General features: G+C 45.8%; 1 protein-coding gene and 1 long non-coding RNA gene across 2 annotated transcripts in view; one reads left to right on the top strand and one right to left on the bottom strand.

Moving 5' to 3' along the window:
- PDLIM1 (PDZ and LIM domain 1) overlaps window positions 1-5,337 on the bottom strand; it is a 40,792-nt gene extending 35,455 nt beyond the window's left edge. Inside the window, exon 1 of the mRNA XM_027529435.1 lies at window positions 4,997-5,337. Coding sequence (XP_027385236.1) covers window positions 4,997-5,092 — 96 coding nt within the window. The 5' untranslated portion in view covers window positions 5,093-5,337. The remainder of the gene's footprint in view (window positions 1-4,996) is intronic.
- The window catches only part of LOC113884651, a 46,696-nt gene continuing 30,864 nt past the window's right edge, over window positions 2,510-18,341 (top strand). The window contains exon 1 of the long non-coding RNA XR_003508955.1: window positions 2,510-4,737. This is a non-coding gene — a long non-coding RNA (uncharacterized LOC113884651). The remainder of the gene's footprint in view (window positions 4,738-18,341) is intronic.

The following is an 18,341-nucleotide window of genomic DNA, read 5'->3' as shown; positions in this document are numbered from 1 at the left end:
TTCTGAGTATATAACACATTTTCTCAATCAACTAGTGGTTAAAGATAGAACCAATGCCATAGGAGAGGCTGGGACACTTTTTAACAATAAAAAGGGGGGCCCTCGTATTCAAAGGGTACAAAATCAATGGTTTGGTCATTTGTTTCTTTATTTTATCCTCACAGAGAATTGAACCCTAGAGAAGGCATGTGACATAACCAGGGTCACCCAGTGTGGTGTTCAGGATTGGAGGTCAGCCTGAGTTCCTGTCCCGGGCACTCTACCATGCAGCTTTTCAGGCTCTCCTCTGAGACATACTGGAAGTCAAATTATCCTTTAAAAGTTAACTTTATGACATTTGCTCATTTTTAATGAGCCTTTACCTTTTCCTTTACAAAGAAGCTAAGAAATAGTTCATTCACTGAAAAATCTGTAAATTCAAATTGCCTGACCTTTGGGCATGGAGCTTCTCACCTGTAAAATGCAAAGAATACTTGTTTCCCTCTCATCCAGGGAGCAGTGACAAGGTATGCCAAGGAATGAGCAGAGCTTAGAAAACAGCTCCAGGACAAGACGAATTATGGTGCTTCTCCCAGTCCTGATCAGACTAGGAAAGTGACCTCAGTGGTTAGATGATAACTTCCTCTCAATTATGTATCCCATTCCAATGGCTGCAGTCCACAGGGTCGCAACTTCACTTGCAATACCTTAACACCATTCTCCGCTCTCTCCTCCTCAAAGACAAGCCAACAGGCTGGCACCCAGGAGTTGGGGTAACATGCAGAGTCTCTTCGGAGAAGGCAATGGCATCCCACTCCAGTACTCTTGCCTGGAAAATCCATGGACAGAGGAACCTGGTAGGCTGCAGTCTGTGAGGTCACTAAGAGTCGGACCCAACTGAGTGACTTCACTTTCACTTTTCACTTTCATGCATTGGAGAAGGAAATGGCAACCCACTCCAGTGTTCTTGCCTGGAGAATCCCAGGGACGGTGGAGCCTGGTGGGCTGCCGTCTATGGGGCTGCACAGAGTCGGACACAACTGAAGTGACTTAGCAGCAGCAGCAGCAGAGACTCTTGTCAAAGGGACATAACACAGCTTAGACAGTTTCATGCCATAGGCTCAAGCATTCACTTCCATGACATTCCCTGTAATTCGTCCTCTTCCTCCACTCCTTTGACCAGCTGGAGCAGCTAATATTTCCTAGGTGATCGATTTCACAGAATGAGGGAGCACACAGCAAGGACCATTAATGCATAATGAGCCTTTATGGACAATACTGGCTTTTCACAATCTGACAGATAAGCCCTGCTCTTTCACCCTTAAGGACATGATGTAAGCCCTTGAATCTGGAAATAACACTCTTAAAAGTCAGAAAAGACCTTCTGACTACAGAGTATCCATTATTCAGCACCCCTTAGGATGCACAAGCGAAAACCAGAGGCTGTTAACAGAGGTTTCCCCAGGACTCAAGAGGCAAATGAGCAGCCTCCTACCAAGAGCATCCCTTATCTCTGGCTCCACCCCTTCCTGTCTTTTGTCAGTTGCTGGGAGAGGAAAAACAGTCAACATAAACTCAACAGCAATTTTGGCCAGGGTGTAAATCCTCTGAAGGCTTCCCTTGAAAGCAACTAGAGGAAATAAGAAATTGACATGGAGGAAAAAAAAACTCAAGGAGATAGACAACTGTAGATCTGACTGAGAAAAAAAATCTCAGGGGACAACTGCAAATGTGTTTCTGGATAAGTAGGGAGTCCAAGGTAGAGGCTTAAATGAAAAACTGGGAAAAGGAAGAAAGAGTTTTATCCATTCAAATTTGGAGATCTGGGTTGAAAATTTATCACAAAAGCACAGATGAAAATACTGAGGAATAAAAGCAGCTATTCACACACATACAAATGTATTCTGTTTGTTTCTGTTCTGAAACTTGTGAAAAACAATGAGGCAGGTTAGTGAGCTGCTGAGGTCTGGCTGTTTTTTTTTTTAATTGGTAGAAAATTGCTTTACAATGTTGTGTTGGTTTCTACAATACAACATCACGAATCAGTCATAAATATATATAAATCCTCTCCCTCCTAAGCCTCCCTCCCCATCCTCCGGGTCATATTTTACACACTATCATGTGTAAAACAGTTAGTGAGAAGCTGCTATGTAACACAGGGAGCCCAGCCTGGCACTCTGTAATGTTCTATATCTTGACTTGGGTAGTAACTCTACTGGTTATTTATAACCACTTGCTGTGCATTTTTAGTTTATGACTTTTTAATTTTACAATAAAATTAAGTTTAAAAAAAAAAATTTCAAGTACCCAAGACTTCAGAGTTATATTCAGGAACTTCAGTAGTTTAACAAAAGGATGGAGCTAATAACAGAATAATTCATGCAAGAGAAAGCAAACATAGCTATTTAAGTAAAAGGCACTCCTCTTCCAGCTTAATTTTACGGTTTGCTTTGGTGTGGAGACTCAAAGTCTGCATATAAAAACCACAGCAAACTGTATCTGCCCCGATGATAAATGTAGCACACCTACCAACCAGGTGTGTATAACTTTGTGGACATTCACACCTCAATACTGTTCACTGTTTACAGAGCAATCTCACATACCTTAACCCACCAGTGACCAGAGTTATCCCCATTGTGGAGATTAAAAAAAAAAAAAAAGACAGCCTCAGACAGGAGACTCCCTCCAGGGACAACTCAAGTAAGAACCAAATATCAAATCTACACCAGATTTTACCCACCTGGGGACCCTTTATGACAATGACTTTCCCATGCTCAGGAAGTTCAGAGTTCCATGTTTTTTCCATGTGGAAATAATGAGGTGAGTAAACAGGTAAATAATTGTTATCAAGAGGATGTCACCTCCTCCGAATCACCTTCACTTTTCAATCAAAGGACAGCCCAGGGTGTTATAAAGATTAGCTTTCCTCACTAAACCACAAACATCTTGAGAGTGGAGCTGTGTCTTCTCATTTCTGGAACTCTAGGGCTTTGCATAGTTTCTAGAATATGCGACATGCTCATGACACTTGTGCTAATAAAAAAATAAACAGATAAGGGTACAGACTACTGAATTCACAGTACTGAATTCAGTACCACCCCCTACCATCATTCCTGCACAGCGCCACTTGCATTAAGCCTTTTCAAAACAGCTAAAATGACAGGCAGTAACGCCCTTTCAACAGATGACCAGTAAAATCTCTCTTCCCCTCCCTTTAGAGTTTTTTAAGTTTTTTTGGTTTTCTTGTTTGTTTTAATCACTGCTACTCTGTTCTCCTGCTCTGTCTTCCGTTCTTAACAGGAGCCATATTCTCCAATTCTAAAGAAAAGGTTTCATGTGACATATAAATTCAGAAGCTGAGAGGGCTGACAGGTTAATTATAGACACAAAGAGTGGGGACAAATGGACTATGAGGTAAGCGAGTCTAAATGTCTCTCCCCTGGATAAGCATTTATTAATATGCCTGCAAAGATTTACTAGGCACAGCCAGGTTCAGCTCAGTGCCAAGCTTGGGCACGGGGGTCCAGATTTGGGAAAGGTAGTTTCTGCACTTGAGGAATCTGGCTGGTGCCTGGGAAGATAGTATGTACCTGGCAATACTCAAAGTGGCCCCCTGGGGACAAGAGGTGGAAGATAGGGAGGAGACAGTGCCTAAGAACTGAAGCACCTGTCCCTTCTAGGAGTGGGATGGTTAAAGAAGACCTCATCAGTTCATTAGGCCCACCTGGAAGGAAATGTAGGTAGGACTATGGCTGGACAGAAGACTCAGAGGAGGCCCTGATTCTTTTTCTCCTGTACCTTCCATATTCTTTCCGGGGCTGGAAGCAGGGACTTAAGTCAAAATGACCTGTAGGTACTCCCCTCCCTCTCCAAACTGCCCCTCTAAAAAAGAGGAATGTTCAGATGACTGGAAAGGCAGGTCTAGGGTCACCTTCAGCAAGCAGATGAGCCCAAGAATGGAATGAGAAGCCTAGCAAAGAGTGATACCAGAGTGCTTTTAGCTCCCCTTTTAAATTCAATCCAAAAATTTCTGGGCCAACTTCCAGGTGGCACATTGAATGTGGCACCTCTCAGTGGGACCTCAAGCTTGCCTTTAGCCCAGACTAGATGACCAAACCTGGGCTTCCAAACGCTAAGTCTGGATCTCCCTCGGGTTTCCACTTTATTTGGGAATGATGGATCTGGTCATCTCCAGTTGAACCTGGGCCCTTCCAAATAGATGAGGGCTCTCTTAGAATTTTTCAAACACCACTTCCCCCTGACACACACATAAAGTAGGACCCTCATCGCACCCCTCCCTGTTTAAAGCTGATCGGTTGATAATCCCGAAATGCCAGGCGAAATATGTCACAGCCATCTCCCGCAAAGGAGTGGAATATCCAAGAGGGTTTATTCGGGTGGTAAAATCCCGCCATTTCTCCAAAAGACATTAGAGAGGTAAAACGGCCATGAATGAAGTCCAATTAGTTAGACTTCCACTGTTGTTAATTTCACTCGTCCCCCGCGGGCCGCCCCTATCACCACCCCCGGCCTAGTAAACCTCCCACCCGCTCCACCTCAGTTTCTAGGTGGTTCCTGCTATTTCCAAACTGCTTTCGGCCGCTTTACGGCGTTGTTAGAACAGTGGAGTGCTATCTCCCAGCGAGCGGGATCTGCGGGAACACTGAGCCCCTCGCCCGTTGACAAAGCGCGTCCACACGCCCGCCAAGCTTTCAAGGCGAAGGAACGAAAACTGGCCCCCGCTGTCCTGCAGACGCGGTAAGTGGATGCTCCGCAGGTCCTGGCTCGCCTGCGAGCCGGGCGTCCGGCAAGGGCGGCGGGCCCGAGACGTGCGGAAAGCGCTCCGCGCACCTGGCGCACCTGGACGCGCCCGGAGATCCCAGCTCCGTCCCGGGCTCAGAAAACCGCCGTCTCCGACCGCGCCCACGGGGCTCCGGCCGCCCCAGGTCCCCTTCAGGGCACGCCACTCCCCAGCCCGGGATGGCTCCGCTCCCCGCACGTCCCGGGCTCCTCTTACCCGGGAAATGGCGAGAGGCTGCTCGAAGTCCTTGCCCCCCACGAGGCGGAAGCCCCAGGGTCCCGGGCCCTGCAGGACTATTTGCAGGGTGGTCATGGCGCGGCGACGGCGGGTGGCGACCCAAGGGGACAGACGGGGCAGGACGCGGAGTGGCGAACTGTGCTCCCTGGCAGCTGTCGGAGAAAGAGCGCGCGGCGCGGTCCGGTGGAGCCTGCGGCGGGCGGGAGCTAGGCAGGAGGAGGGCGGGGGCGGCTCCTCCCAGGCCGCGTCGCGGCCGCCAGCCCCTCCCGTCCTCCCGCCCGCGGTCCGCAGCACGCGGCCCGGGCAGAGAGTCTGGCCCGAGAGCCGGGGGTCAGCTCAGGGTCTAGGGATCTAAACAGCCCCGCCCCGGGCGCAGCCCGGCCGGGCTCCCAGCCCCACCGCGGGCGCTAGGTGAGAGGCGGGCAGGTTCCGGTGACCGCGGAGGAGTCTACGCTTGAAAACCAGTTTGAAAGTGCTTTACAAAGTCACCCCTTTGAGGTCAGCTCCATTTTCACATTTGCTTTCATGTAAACGACAGTGATGTTTTAAAGATGCTGTCCAGTGATCTCGCTAGAAAATGTGAAGCAGTCAGGGCATTTATAGCTCCATTTTACAAATAAATTAGCTGAGTCGGCCTGAGATTAGAAGGCTTGCCCGAGGCCACGCAGCTGACAGTGGTGTAACTGGACTGTTGCGCAGGCTCCCCTTACTAAAGAACCCCAGACTGGAACTTTGTTAATGCTAATGAGACCGTCGCCAGAGTTTGTAAGGGAACTTCAAAACCTTCCTAGAAACCTCTCCTACAGGCTGGATTCGCCGTAGATTCTGACCTTCCCAACAATTCAGACCTCAAGTCTGAGGCAGACCAGCTGCGTGTAGAGGTAACCGGGTTGAGTCCAAACACCTGGGTTCCCAGGGCGCCGCTATCCTCCTAAGTGGGCTCTGTCCCCCTCGCTCTGGAGTACATTCGCCAGGCCAGATCGCACCACGTCTCATTGCCCACTTACTCTTGAGTGAAGCTGAATGCCTAAGAAGCTTGTAGGGCCACCCACGGAATGGCCCCAGCTCCCTTTCTGATCTCATCTCCTTGTGCCACTCTCTGCCCACACCGGCCTGTCGCTCCAGCCTCAAGGCCCTGCATCAGGGCTCCTGGAATGCTTTGCTCCAGACATCCTAAGGCTCGCCCTTTGTTCAGATGTCATGGTCTCAGTCCGGTCATCTCCGAGAGCCCTATTTAAAACTTCCTGTCCAGAACACCGAGTCACCTTCCTCTGCTTTTATTTTCCCATTATGTTTATCATCATCTGACAAAATCAGTATTTCACTAATTTGCACCCGGCCTCCACCCCTAAGGTTTAGTTCCCCAGGGGTAAGGGTTTTTATCTGTTTGGGTCACTGCTGTATCCCAGAGCCTAAGAATAGTATTTAATGAAGGCAATACATTGGCCAACCTTATGACCTTTGAATCTCAGGTTCTTCATATTTTTCTTGGCTCCAATTCATGCTGCCACCTGAGCCCCAGTGTTCTGTCTCCTCGTGATACTGGCCTACCTACCCAGATGCCCTGTGCAGAGCTTTACACATATAGGGATCATCTTACTTGTCCAATTGTGTCACAGGACAAGTGACTGGTTTGGGAATGGTTTGCTTGAATTTAGAAATTAAAGTGGATTTATGTCATCTATCCATCCCTCTCATTTTGCACCCTGATATTCTTTTCTTTTAATTGAAGTTTAGTTGATTTACTATTCAGACATACGTTCTTTTGCAGATCCTTTTCAAAGTTATAACAAAATAATGAACATAGTTCCCTGTGCTATACAGTAGATCTTTGCTGTTTATCTGTTTTATATAAAGCAGTGTGTATCTATTAATCCCAAACTCCTAATTTATCCCTTCCACCCACTCCGCATCCTGATATTCTTGGATGTGAGAAAAAAGAATAGTGTTACCACCAGGAGCCAGCTACCTGCTCCATCAAAGCCAAAAATTATCTTTTTTATTAACAAAGATGAATATTTTTAATAATAAAAGGTATAATTCCCAAATAATATAGATATTATAAACCATTAGACACCTAACAACAAAGAAACAAAGATACATAAAACAAAAATCAGAAGAAATATAAAGGAAAAGAAAAAACATAATCATTGTGAGACATACTAAGATTTCTCAGAGAATAATTTATCAAGTGCAGAAAAAATAAGAATGGGAGCATCTTGAATGATGTTATTAATAATTTAAATCTAATAAATTAATATTAACATTAACTTTTATTAATCTTATATCCTACACAAATATATTTAAATTTTTGTATCTCATACACTGTTATTAGATAAAATTATACCATCTTTGATTAAGATTCTCCTGATTTAAAAACATGCTTGTGTTTCAAGTCCCTGCAGAATTTGGGAGACTAACCAAATTCTGGGTCTGCCCTAAGATGGGGAGCAGTTTTGAATATTTTGTGTCTTAGGAAGAGAAAAAGGTTGAAGAGCCACAGCTCTTGTGCTCCCAAAGGTGGGAACTGCCTCTCATTCATCCCTAGATGTATAGACCTGATACATCGTGAGTGCCAACAGTTCCTATTCTTTACAGTATTCTTTTTGGATATAGGGCACTGGTACATAGGTTACATCATTTAGTTTTTAAACGTTGTCAGTTGTAGTCTGGCGCTACACAGCAAAAGCTAAAAACAGTCAACACTCTGACCAGGCCATTCCCTTTCTGGGCACTGATTCCAGGATATAATTTAAAAGAAAAAGCTATATGTACAAAGATATTTATAGCTGCATTATTTATAATGACAAAAAAAAAAAAAAAACCTGGAATTAAGCAGCCACAGAAAAGTAGCTAAATATGGTATGGCCATGTGAGGGAGTAGTGCACAGCCTAAAAATGATAATCATAAAGTCTATGAGAAGGCATGGAAATGTGTTTTCAAGATTATATAAAAAAAGAATGAAACAATTATTTCTAAACCAATTATTATTTGTAAACAAAATTATTTATAGAGTTTATAAATAAAAAATAAAAATTATGTCTACCTACTGCCAAAAATTAGGAGACAGTACAAAAACTTTGAGAGATGCAATTGGAGAAAAAAAATTTTTTAATATTGGGTTGGCCAAAAAGTTCATTCAGGTTTTTCCGTAAGATATTAAATAAAAACCCAAACGAACTTTTTAGCCAATCCAATAACTTCTTCTAACATGACGTAAAGTTTTCAAAATAAAAATTAATTAAATGGCCTCAGCTCCTTGGATGGAGACTAAATGCTAATCTTTCTCCCTGTGGGGGCCCTTGTCTTCTATCTTTTTGATCTCCTTCCCCCTGCTCCAGTGAACTAGCTCTGAGTTGGACACACAGCCTCTATTCAGAAAATGCCCAGTGATGGATTGACAACTGTGACCCCCAAAGACAAGCAACCTTGTTTTATCTTAAAACCATTACTTATTAATTCAAACTCTACAGTTCCCTCAGACTCTTGACTCCTGCAGAGTACTAGTTGAATGGTCTTAACCTCTCTAAACTTCAGTTACCTTGTTTATTATTATTATAATAAATTCCATGGAAATTTTTTGATCTAAAAATCTTTTAGTTCAAAAAACTAATAGTTTTTTAGATGAAAATACCTGTGCATGAGGGGGTGGGGGTAAGGTAGAGAGGATGCTGAAGAAATGGAAGCAAGGAGGATGGGGAAAGGACAGAGGAGCAGTGATCTAGGAAGTCAGGGAATAGTGGGCCTTTCCAACTGTTCAGTTTTACAAGTGGACAGAACAGGTTGGGTGGCTGTCTGCTAGTGGATTCCCGAGCTAACAGGCCCGCCCCCCTCTTGGCTTCTGCAGAGCTGTCTACTCCCACACCAAGGGTGCAATTGCCAGGACCCTTCAGAACCACTGCTTCCTGGAATAGCAGCCTCATTCCTTTTTTTAATTAACTCATTATTTTTTAAATGCATTTATTTATTTATGTTTTGCTGTGATGGTCTTGTGAGACTAAGGCTGAGTTAGGCGTTACAGACGGTCTCATTTAATTTCCAGGACAAGTCCTGGACTAGCTCAGGGGACTACAGAGCTCCCATTCCTGGAGATCGTGCCCATGACCCCTCCTCTGGGACTCAAGATGGGGCGTAAGTGACTCCGGGATTCCAAGCCTACACTGAGATCTGAGGCGGCTCTGTCCAGGGGTTAGAGAGCCGGAAGCTCTCATCTAGCCGCCTGGGGTGGGGCTGGGGCGCGCGCAGCGGCAGCACCCCTATCCCCAAACCAGTGCAACTGCCCGGGGCACCCAGATCTAAAGACATCAGGGCAACTGTTTCTTCTCCCGCTGAAAAGAACTGAAACACTGAAACCCAAGCTCAGAGGTTCGCAAAACAAAGACATCTTTTCCCGCCGGTCCTATCCCGCTCGTCTGGCCCAGCAATTCGCGACCTCACTCCCCGGGTCAGCGTCCTGTACTCAGTACGGTGTACTGGGATCCCACGCGCCGGTCCAGGACCGCCGACCCGGGGGAGTTGCCCTCCGCTGCGCCAGGAACTGGGCAGGAAGTTCAGCTCCCAGTTCTTTCCTTTCTCCGGCTTTTTCGTTCAGTCTGGGGGTGGGGGGGAGGTGGAATCCTGAAGTGGCCGTTAGGGATTGGGCGGCTCTGGGATTCCTGACAAAGAGCATGCTTCAGGGAGCCGGGGCGGGGGGGGGGGGGGGGGGGGGGGGGGGGCGGGGCCTAAGGACACCTGGACACCGGAACTGGCTCAAGTTCCCTCCTGGCTGATAAAGGTGTGGGCAGATCAGCTAGGGGATCTAAGGCCTGCCGTGTGCCTAGCAGACAAGCAGCTATTTTGTCCACCTGCTTCCTGGCTCCCTGAACATGTGGCACAAAAATCTTCAAATCGTCAAAGAGGCTAGACCACTACCATTTCTCAAGCATCCCTGAATGTTCAAAGAAGAGGGCATCCCTGGTGGCCCAGTGTTAAGAATGTACCTGCCACTGCAGGGGAACAAGGGTTCGATCCCTAGCCTGGGAAGATCTCACATGTGGCAAGGCAGCTAAACCGATGAGCTGCAACTGCTGAGCCCACGCACCTTAGAGTCCCTTCTCCAAAACAAGAGAAACCACAGAAGGAGAAGCCCATCCACCCCAAAAAACAATAGTCCCTGATAACTACAACTAGAGAAAGCCCCGAACACGGTAATTAAAATCCAGCACAGCAAAATAAACTAATTAATTATTTTTAAAAAAGAAGAAATTCCAAAACAGAATCATAGATAAGGTGGCTCCTATTGAACCTCTGTATTGGAGAAGACAAAAAGATAATGTCATAGAGTAGTGTTGTTCACAAGATAATGGATTGTTTAAAAAATATAATTTATCTGCTAAGACCTGAATTTGAAGTTGGGGGATTAACATATTTCATTACTGTTATTATATTTCAATGAACTTTTATGTAACCTCATGAGGAAAAACTTCAGAAGTCTAAATTTGAGTCTTAGTGCAGTTGGACCCACCTCTTGGTCACCTCCCCAAAAGATGAAAGGTAGCTTGGGGTCAGAGTTACCCACCTGATTCTAGCCCAATATTCAGAAAATGAACTTGGTCTTCATTACTAAACAAGTCAGAATGTGTACTAGGAACTTGACATATATGGTTGTATTTATCCAGAGAAGAGCCCAATGAAGTGTCATGATGCCCTTATTATAGGAAAAAGCTGAGGCACCACTGCATTGCCCAGTTCTCTCTTTGTGGAAGGACTTAATTTTCCAGCTCCTGGGAGATGGACACCCTTTAGCTTTTAGCCCCCTCAGGGACTGACACTCCCCAGGGGCATGCCTGTCCCCAGGCTGTGTTCAGTGACTGATCTTAGTGGGGATAAAGGACCGGCCATTTGTCCCAAAATGGGCCCTCTCTGATGGGTCATTATGGCTTGGCTCCAGGGCTCCGTGGAGCTCAGCTTCTCCCTCTGCCCAGTCCAGCTTCCTGTCACACCCTCCACCAGGCATAGAGCCCAAGGGCCCTTCTTAATAAACATCCTGCCTAGAAACCCTGTCTCTGAAACCAAACTCAGCCTGCACAGAGAAGTTAAGAGACTTCCCTAAAAGCACTCAGTAACCAAGTAACAGAGAACAGTTTGGGCTGGGGAGGCAGAGGAGGAGCTATAGTGTTCAGGAGACTTTGTAACAGAAAAGGGGGGGACAGGAGGTTACTCAGGGATTCTTAGGGTCCTAGAAGATTCCCCATGTTCCCAACTCACAGAGGGCCCAAGGCACAGGTCTTCTTTCTTCACTAACAGGGTCACCCCCAGCCCACGTGTCAGCAACTTGATTAGAAGTCTTTGGTGGGATGGCGTTTTGGACTTCTTCCTTGGAGGAAGTAGAAATTGAGATAAGCTTTAAATGTATGAGCAAATGAGAAGGCAAAAAGGCTATACTAAGCAGCAGAAACAGAACAAAGTAGTAGGAAGGGTGGGGGATGATCTATCTAAATGACATTACTAAATGATCGGCAGCATTGAAAATTCTGTGGGGTGGGTTAAGTGCCAGTGACCTGCTGCGGTGTGCAGTGGGGACAAAGTCTTTCCCTCCATCTCATCTCATTCCTCTCATCCTACCCATTCTCTCTGTGTGTGGGACATCCTCCCCCAAATCCACTTCCTCTCAGGGTTTGCCCATGCTGCTGGTCTGGTCTGGCCACGGCTGATACTGAAACCAACTATTTATAGACTTCAAGGACAGATGGAGTGGCAGGGCCAGTTTCCATGACGCCAGGGCTCCTGGAGGGTGGCTTCCTCTCTGCTGGGTCTCCACCTACTCCCTCTGGGTCTGTCTTCTCTCCTATCTCTCTGAAGCTCTACTTCCGTGTGGTCATTCCTTGGGTAGCATCAGGGCTGCCACTGGGTACCCTAGCAATGATAACTGACTCTAGGTACCACCACCTAGTGCCCACTTTCTGCTTTAGATCACATTCTAGGCTGAGGAGAGGTCTCAGCCATCACCACTGGGTGATGGGCCTGGGGGCTTCTCCTGTTCCCAGGACTAGTCACTAGTCACCTAGGAGCCTTCAGCTCCTACCCACTGATCACCTGAGTTTATGAATCCCAGAGGGTCATAAGAGAGGATACAAATTACAGATGTCTAGAGTTAAAAGACGTCAGAAATAATGGAAAAGATATGAAAAACATTATATATTATATATACATAGGTATATAAACTGAATCACTCTGCTGTATACCTGAAACTAACACATTTTAAATCAGCTATACTTCAATGAAATAATTAAAAACAAAAAGGTAAAAAAAAAATTAAGATGGGAAAATGACTATGAAGATATCTGCTATCCTGCCAGATACTAGTTCCTACATTGGGTCTTGGAAGCATGATAAAGAGAGGGCTGTGTCATTGGTCAGCTGTGAGGATTTGGCAAATTATTTAGCCTATTGGGGCTGTTTCTTCTGTTTTGGTCAACAGCTGTCTGTTGACTACTTCCCATTTGCTGCACACTATTCTGTGCACTAAAAAGTCAACAGCAAACAAAACAGACAAAAATTTTCTCCTCTGTTTGGGATGGATATGTATACACTGCTATATTTAAAATGGATAACCAACAAGGTCCCACTATATAGCACATGGAACTCTGCTCAATGTTATGTGGCAGCTGGGGTGGGAGGGGAGTTTGGGGAAAAATGGATACATGTATATGTATGGCTGAATCCCTTCACTGTCCACCTAAAACTATCACAACATTGTTTGTCAGTCAGCTATACCCCAATAACGAATAAGAAAACAAAACAAATTTTCTCCTTCATGAAGCTTACATTTTAGTGTAAGAGATAAACAAGATAAACAAGTAAACCCTATGGCATGTTTTGTGGGTAGGTATGTATTTAAATGTGTGTATGCTGCTGCTGCTGCTTAGTCGCTTCAGTCGTGTCCGACTCTGTGCGACCCCATAGATGGTAGCCCACTAGGCTCCTCTGTCCCTGGGATTCTCCAGGCAAGAACACTGGAGTGGGTTGCATTTCCTTCTCCAATGCATGAAAGTGAAAAGTGAAAGTGAAGTCGCTCAGTCGTGCCTGACTCTTAGCGACCCCATGGACTGCAGCCTACCAGGCTCCTCCGTCCATGGGATTTTCCAGGCAAGAGTACTGCAGTGGGGTGCCATTGCCTTGTCCGAAATGTGTGTGTATGTCTATGTTATTTGCATGCGTGTTTTCCTGCCCAAAGGGCCTAAGAGCAAAGATGCTCCAGAGCAATGAGTACACTTGCTTTCCTAACCTTGTTTTTTAAATACTGTAAAAGGAACCAGGGCTTCTCAAGGAAATTCTAGGGCTGCAACAGGATAAGTACAAGAGGAACCTGGAATAGCTTTTTATGCAGAAAGTATGAAAGTACCTGAAGTACCTGAATAAGTGGTGGATGCATTGCAGGAGAGGGAAATGTGACATCCTGGGACCTGTGGGAGTCCTTAGGATGGACCACCAAGTGACGATTCTTGGCTTCTCAAGCAGGGAAGAAGTCAAGAGCAGCCATAATGAAGGGAAAGCAAGTTTATTTAGGGAGAGACACATTCCATAGGCGGAATGTGGAACCCTCTCAAAACATGAATGCAGTCCTGTGGCATGGGGTCATAGGTTTTTATAGGTTAAGTATAGATAGTTTCGTAGGCTGAGTGGGAGAAATCGTCTTGCTATTTCAGAATAGGGTGGAGGTTTCCCAGGAATTGGACCACTGGCTACTTGGCTTTTTTTTGGTCCTGTCATGATGTAAGGGGGAGCGGTTTTAGTGTCTCAGTGAAGGTATAATGAGCTCCAGGTCAATGACCAGACTATTCTCAAGGCCACCTTGGTTTCAACTGGTTCCAGCTGGTCTTTATCACATCGGAACAACTGTGCCTCTTCTTCATTATCTAGTGTTGGTGTCCTGCCCCTTTCCCTCTCATTCTCTGCTCAGAGATTTTTACTTCCTATTCTTGTGGGAAGCAGAAGGTTGGTGGTCCATCTTCTATAGTTGCTTCTGGGCTGGGCAGGGGCATCAACCCTGCCTGTCAGGGAGTAAAAGTCTCTGGATGCCTGGTATAGGGGGTCCCAGGGGCAGGACAACTTCTTGTTTTAAGTCAGAGGGCAGTATGGGTTGGAATCCTTGCACGGCCATCATTTTAACGTGGAACTGTTGTAAGCCAGAAGACAGGAACTTCACCAAGGGATTAAAGAGGCATGGTCCAAAGAGGAGGAAGAGAAGGATGACCATGACTGAGCCCAGGGCGGGTAGGAACCGAGGAAGGCTAGGGAGAGAGGGCTTCCTTACTGGTGGACCAGATGATACTAGGGTCTGACCCCTGGTTGTAGCTGTGTAACCATGATGCTTGCTCATAAATCTTTTTGATGCCCACCTCAATCTGGTCCAAATAATTAACAGAGGTACAGCAGGTTTTGTTTATAACCACACAAACACCACCCTGCTTCTCTAGGAAGTAATCCAAGGCCAATCTGTTGTCTATGACCACATTGACCAGTGAGTTTAAAGAAGTTGAAAGTCTATTTAGGGCATTTCCAGCTGTCAGGGTTAGGCTCTCTAAAGTGTTGGTTATATTTTCTAGGGTTACCTCATGGTAGGCAAAGCCTCCTCATGGAGCTGCCAACCCCTCTTCCAGTCGTATCCCTGCCAGTATTAATCTGATGGCCCTCCTGGGACTGTATTGAGTATTGTTATGTGTTGTGACTGTGAATGGGACTCAATGTCCTAATATACAGGCTCCCTTATGCCACACAGTGTGAATATAAGGAGAAGCATTTACATAGGGGTCAAATTTTCCCTGGGGTGCCCTTGTCTTGAGGCCCTCATTCTGGGGAGTGCCACATGTGCAGACATATCCTGAAAGTACAGATATCTAAGATGTCTGGGAACCAAAGACTTTCACAAGTAAGCAGCCATTCAGATCTGTGGAAGGGACAAGTTATGAACACAATGCGCAAGGGACAAGAGCCCATTGTTATATTCAAAATAGTAGAACCCCGGAGCATTCAATGCCCTCAGCTTAGATGAGATGGTGTAGTAAGAAGGTATTTTTATTTTATTTATTTATTGGGCTGCACCAGGTCTTAGTCGTGGCACATGATGTCTTCAGTCTTCACTGAAGCATGTGGGTTCTTGTGTTCAAGCCCTCTACCTCCTTGTTGGTAGTCCCAGTGGGGACTACTAACCGTAGGACAGTGGGAGTCCTGGTTGGGGATTGCACTCCCCACCCCCCACCCAAGGTAGATTACATATCCTTGATTTGGGGCTGTGAGTTCATCAGTTCATCAGGACCAGCTTTTCTCTTTAGAGGTGCAGCAGGTAGAAAGGTGGAGATTGCCCCCAAGTAAGATTCATGGGGTCACAAAGAGTCGGACACGACTGAGCGACTGAACTGAAGTCCATAGAACATTGTCAGTGTAGTGAATTGCTCTGAGAACTAACTGGGGTCTTTGGGAAAATGTCCAGATTTCTCTTTGCAAGACATAAGAAAAGGGACGTGGACTCTGTTCCTCTGTCAGCAGTCGGCACTTCCCTTAAGGGACAGAGTTTGGTATTGGGAGGCTGATAGGTAGCTGTGCTTCCTGTAGTACTGGTGGGACTCACCTCTAGTAACAGAGGATTCAGGACAGGGCTGGAAGGATAAGGTGGTAGGGTTTCCAGGCACCCAGGTGGGGCACTAGAGGTAGGCGGTCTGGAAGCCTGCCCCCTATCAGAATTGGAGGAGGGGGCAGGAGTTCCCTGATGTGGACCTCAAGGAAGTGGGCTCATAAGGACATCATCTAAAGCATGAATGCCAACTAGGAAAAGGAGAGGGAGTACAGGAATTTGAAAGCCATCTTTTTGTAATATAATTGTCAAAATTAACTCCAGCAAGAATCATCATTGATGCAAAATCTAGGGTTTGATGAGGAAGAGGATGTTGGTATGGTCTTAAAGTATCTCCCCACAGATTGCTTATCAGATGCAAAGAAAAAACAAAGAAAGAAAGAAAGAAACCAATACATAGTGACCAAGCAAGACTTCCTTTTTTAAAAAGTATTTATTTATTTGGTTGTGCTGGGTCTTCATTGCCACATGCAGGATCTAGTTCCCTGGTCAGGGATCAAACCCCGGTGCCCTGCATTGTGAGCACAGAATCTTAGCCACTGGGCCAGCAGGGAAGCCCCAGGACTTGCTTTTGGTGACACCTCCCCCAACCCCTTTTATTTAGTAGAGGGTTGTCTGATGTTTCCTTGTGATTTGGTTCAGGTTATGCTTTCCTGGCTGGAATGTTACATAGCAATGCAGCATCCTTCTCAGGATGTTATGTTTAAGTCACAAATTGTTCTTTAGCCCCTCACAGGTCAGTTCAGTTGCTCAACCGTGTCTGATTCTTTGTGACCCCATGGACTGCAGCACGACAGGTCTCCCTGTCCATCACCAACTCCCAGAGTTTACTCAAACTCATGTCCATTGAGTCGGTGATGCCATCCAACCGTCTCATCCTCTGTTGTCCCCTTCTCCTCCCACCTTCAATCTTTCCCAGCATCAGGCTCTTTTCCAATGAGTCAGTTCTTCACATCAGGTGGCCAGAGTATTGGAGTTTCAACTTCAGCATCAGTCCTTCCAATGAATATTCAGGACTGATTTCCTTTAGGATGGACTGGTTGGATCTCTTAGCTGTCCACGGGACTCTCAACAGTCCTCTCCAACACCACAGTTCAAAAGCATCAATTCTTCGGTGCTCAGCTTTCTTTCTAGTCCAACTCTCACATCCATACATGACTACTGGAAAAACCATAGCTTTGACTAGATGGACCTTTTTTGGCAAAGTAATGTCTCTGCTTTTGAATATGCTGTCTAGGCTTGTCATAACTTTTCTTCCAAGGAGCAAGCATCTTTTAATTTCATGACTGAAGTCACCATCTGCAGTGATTTTGGAGCCCAAGAATATAAAGTCTGCCACTGTTTCCACTGTTTCCCTATCTATTTCCCATGAAGTGATGGGACCAGATGTCATGATCTTAGTTTTCTAAATGTTGAGCTTTAAGCCAGCTTTTTCACTCTCCTCTTTCACTTTCATCAAGAGGCTCTTTAGTTCTTCTCTTTCTGCCATAAGGGTGGTGTCATCTGCCTATCTGAGGTTATTGATATTTCTCCCAGCAATCTTGATTCCAGCTTGTGCTTCTTCCAGTCCAGTATTTCTCATGATGTACTCTGCATATAAGTTAAATAAGCAAGGTGGCAATATACAGCCTTGACGTACTCCTTTCTCTATTTGGAACCAGTCTGTTGTTCCATGTCCAGTTCTAACTGTTGCTTCTTGACCTGCATACAGATTTGTCAGGAGGCAGGTCAGGTGGTCTGGTATTCCCATCTTTTGAAGAATTGTCCACAGTTTGTTGTGATCCACACAAAGACTTTGGCATAGTCAATAAAGCAGAAGTAGATGTTTTTCTGATGCTAATTTTGATCTTCTGGCAAGGTGGTGTTGAAGTTTGCCATGTTGTTACCAAACGCGAGTTTCCTGTGTGCAGTGAGGCCAAACACCACCAAAATGTTATGTTGGAGTTTGGAGCAGAGAAAGGCCCTTGCAGGGCCATACAAGGAGACAAGTGGCTGATGCCCCTCAAAGCCCAAACTGCCTGAAGGGTTACAGCAAAACAGTTAAAGACCAGGTAAGGGAGGGGTGGTCACAAGGTACGTGATCAGCTCATGCACAATTCTCTGATTGGTTGGATGTTAACAGGTGCTTAACATTAATCAATTCTTAGGTGCCAGTAGGTGAGGGCTTCATGCTCATTGTCAGCAGGCAGTTAATTTCTTCCATTAAGTGAGTGAGTGAAAGTTGTTCAGTTGTGTCCAACTCTTTGTGACCCCATGGACTCTACAGTCCATGCATTTCTCCAGGTCAGAATACTGGAGTGGGTAGGCTTTTTCCCTCTCCAGGGGATCTTCCCAACCCAGGGATCAAACCCAGCTCTCCCACATCGGATTCTTTACCAGCTGAGCCACAAGGGAAGCCAAAGTTCTTCCATTTGGTGGTGGTTTTAGCATCTGAAAAACGCAGGAAATAAATGCTCGAGATCCTATTAGCTGGATACTTCAGAGAGGAGCTGTAGCAGAAGATGTGGGGAAGGGTCTGATCCGAGAAGAACCCATAGGGTTCTGCTCAGTTACAAATGGACTCTAGTCTTCAAAAATGGTAATGTCATAATAGACAAAGGAAGGTTTTGGATATGCTTCAGATTAAAGGAGAGTAGAGTCAGACAATCCAAATGTTATATATCTGATAGTAGACTTGTCCATGGGGTCGCTGGGAGTCGGACACAACTGAG

Source organism: Bos indicus x Bos taurus, chromosome 26, assembly GCF_003369695.1.
Source record: "Bos indicus x Bos taurus breed Angus x Brahman F1 hybrid chromosome 26, Bos_hybrid_MaternalHap_v2.0, whole genome shotgun sequence".
Classification (NCBI taxonomy): Eukaryota; Metazoa; Chordata; class Mammalia; order Artiodactyla; family Bovidae; genus Bos; species Bos indicus x Bos taurus.
Note: the sequence above shows the minus strand (reverse complement) of the source record. Positions and strands in the feature narration are given on the sequence as shown.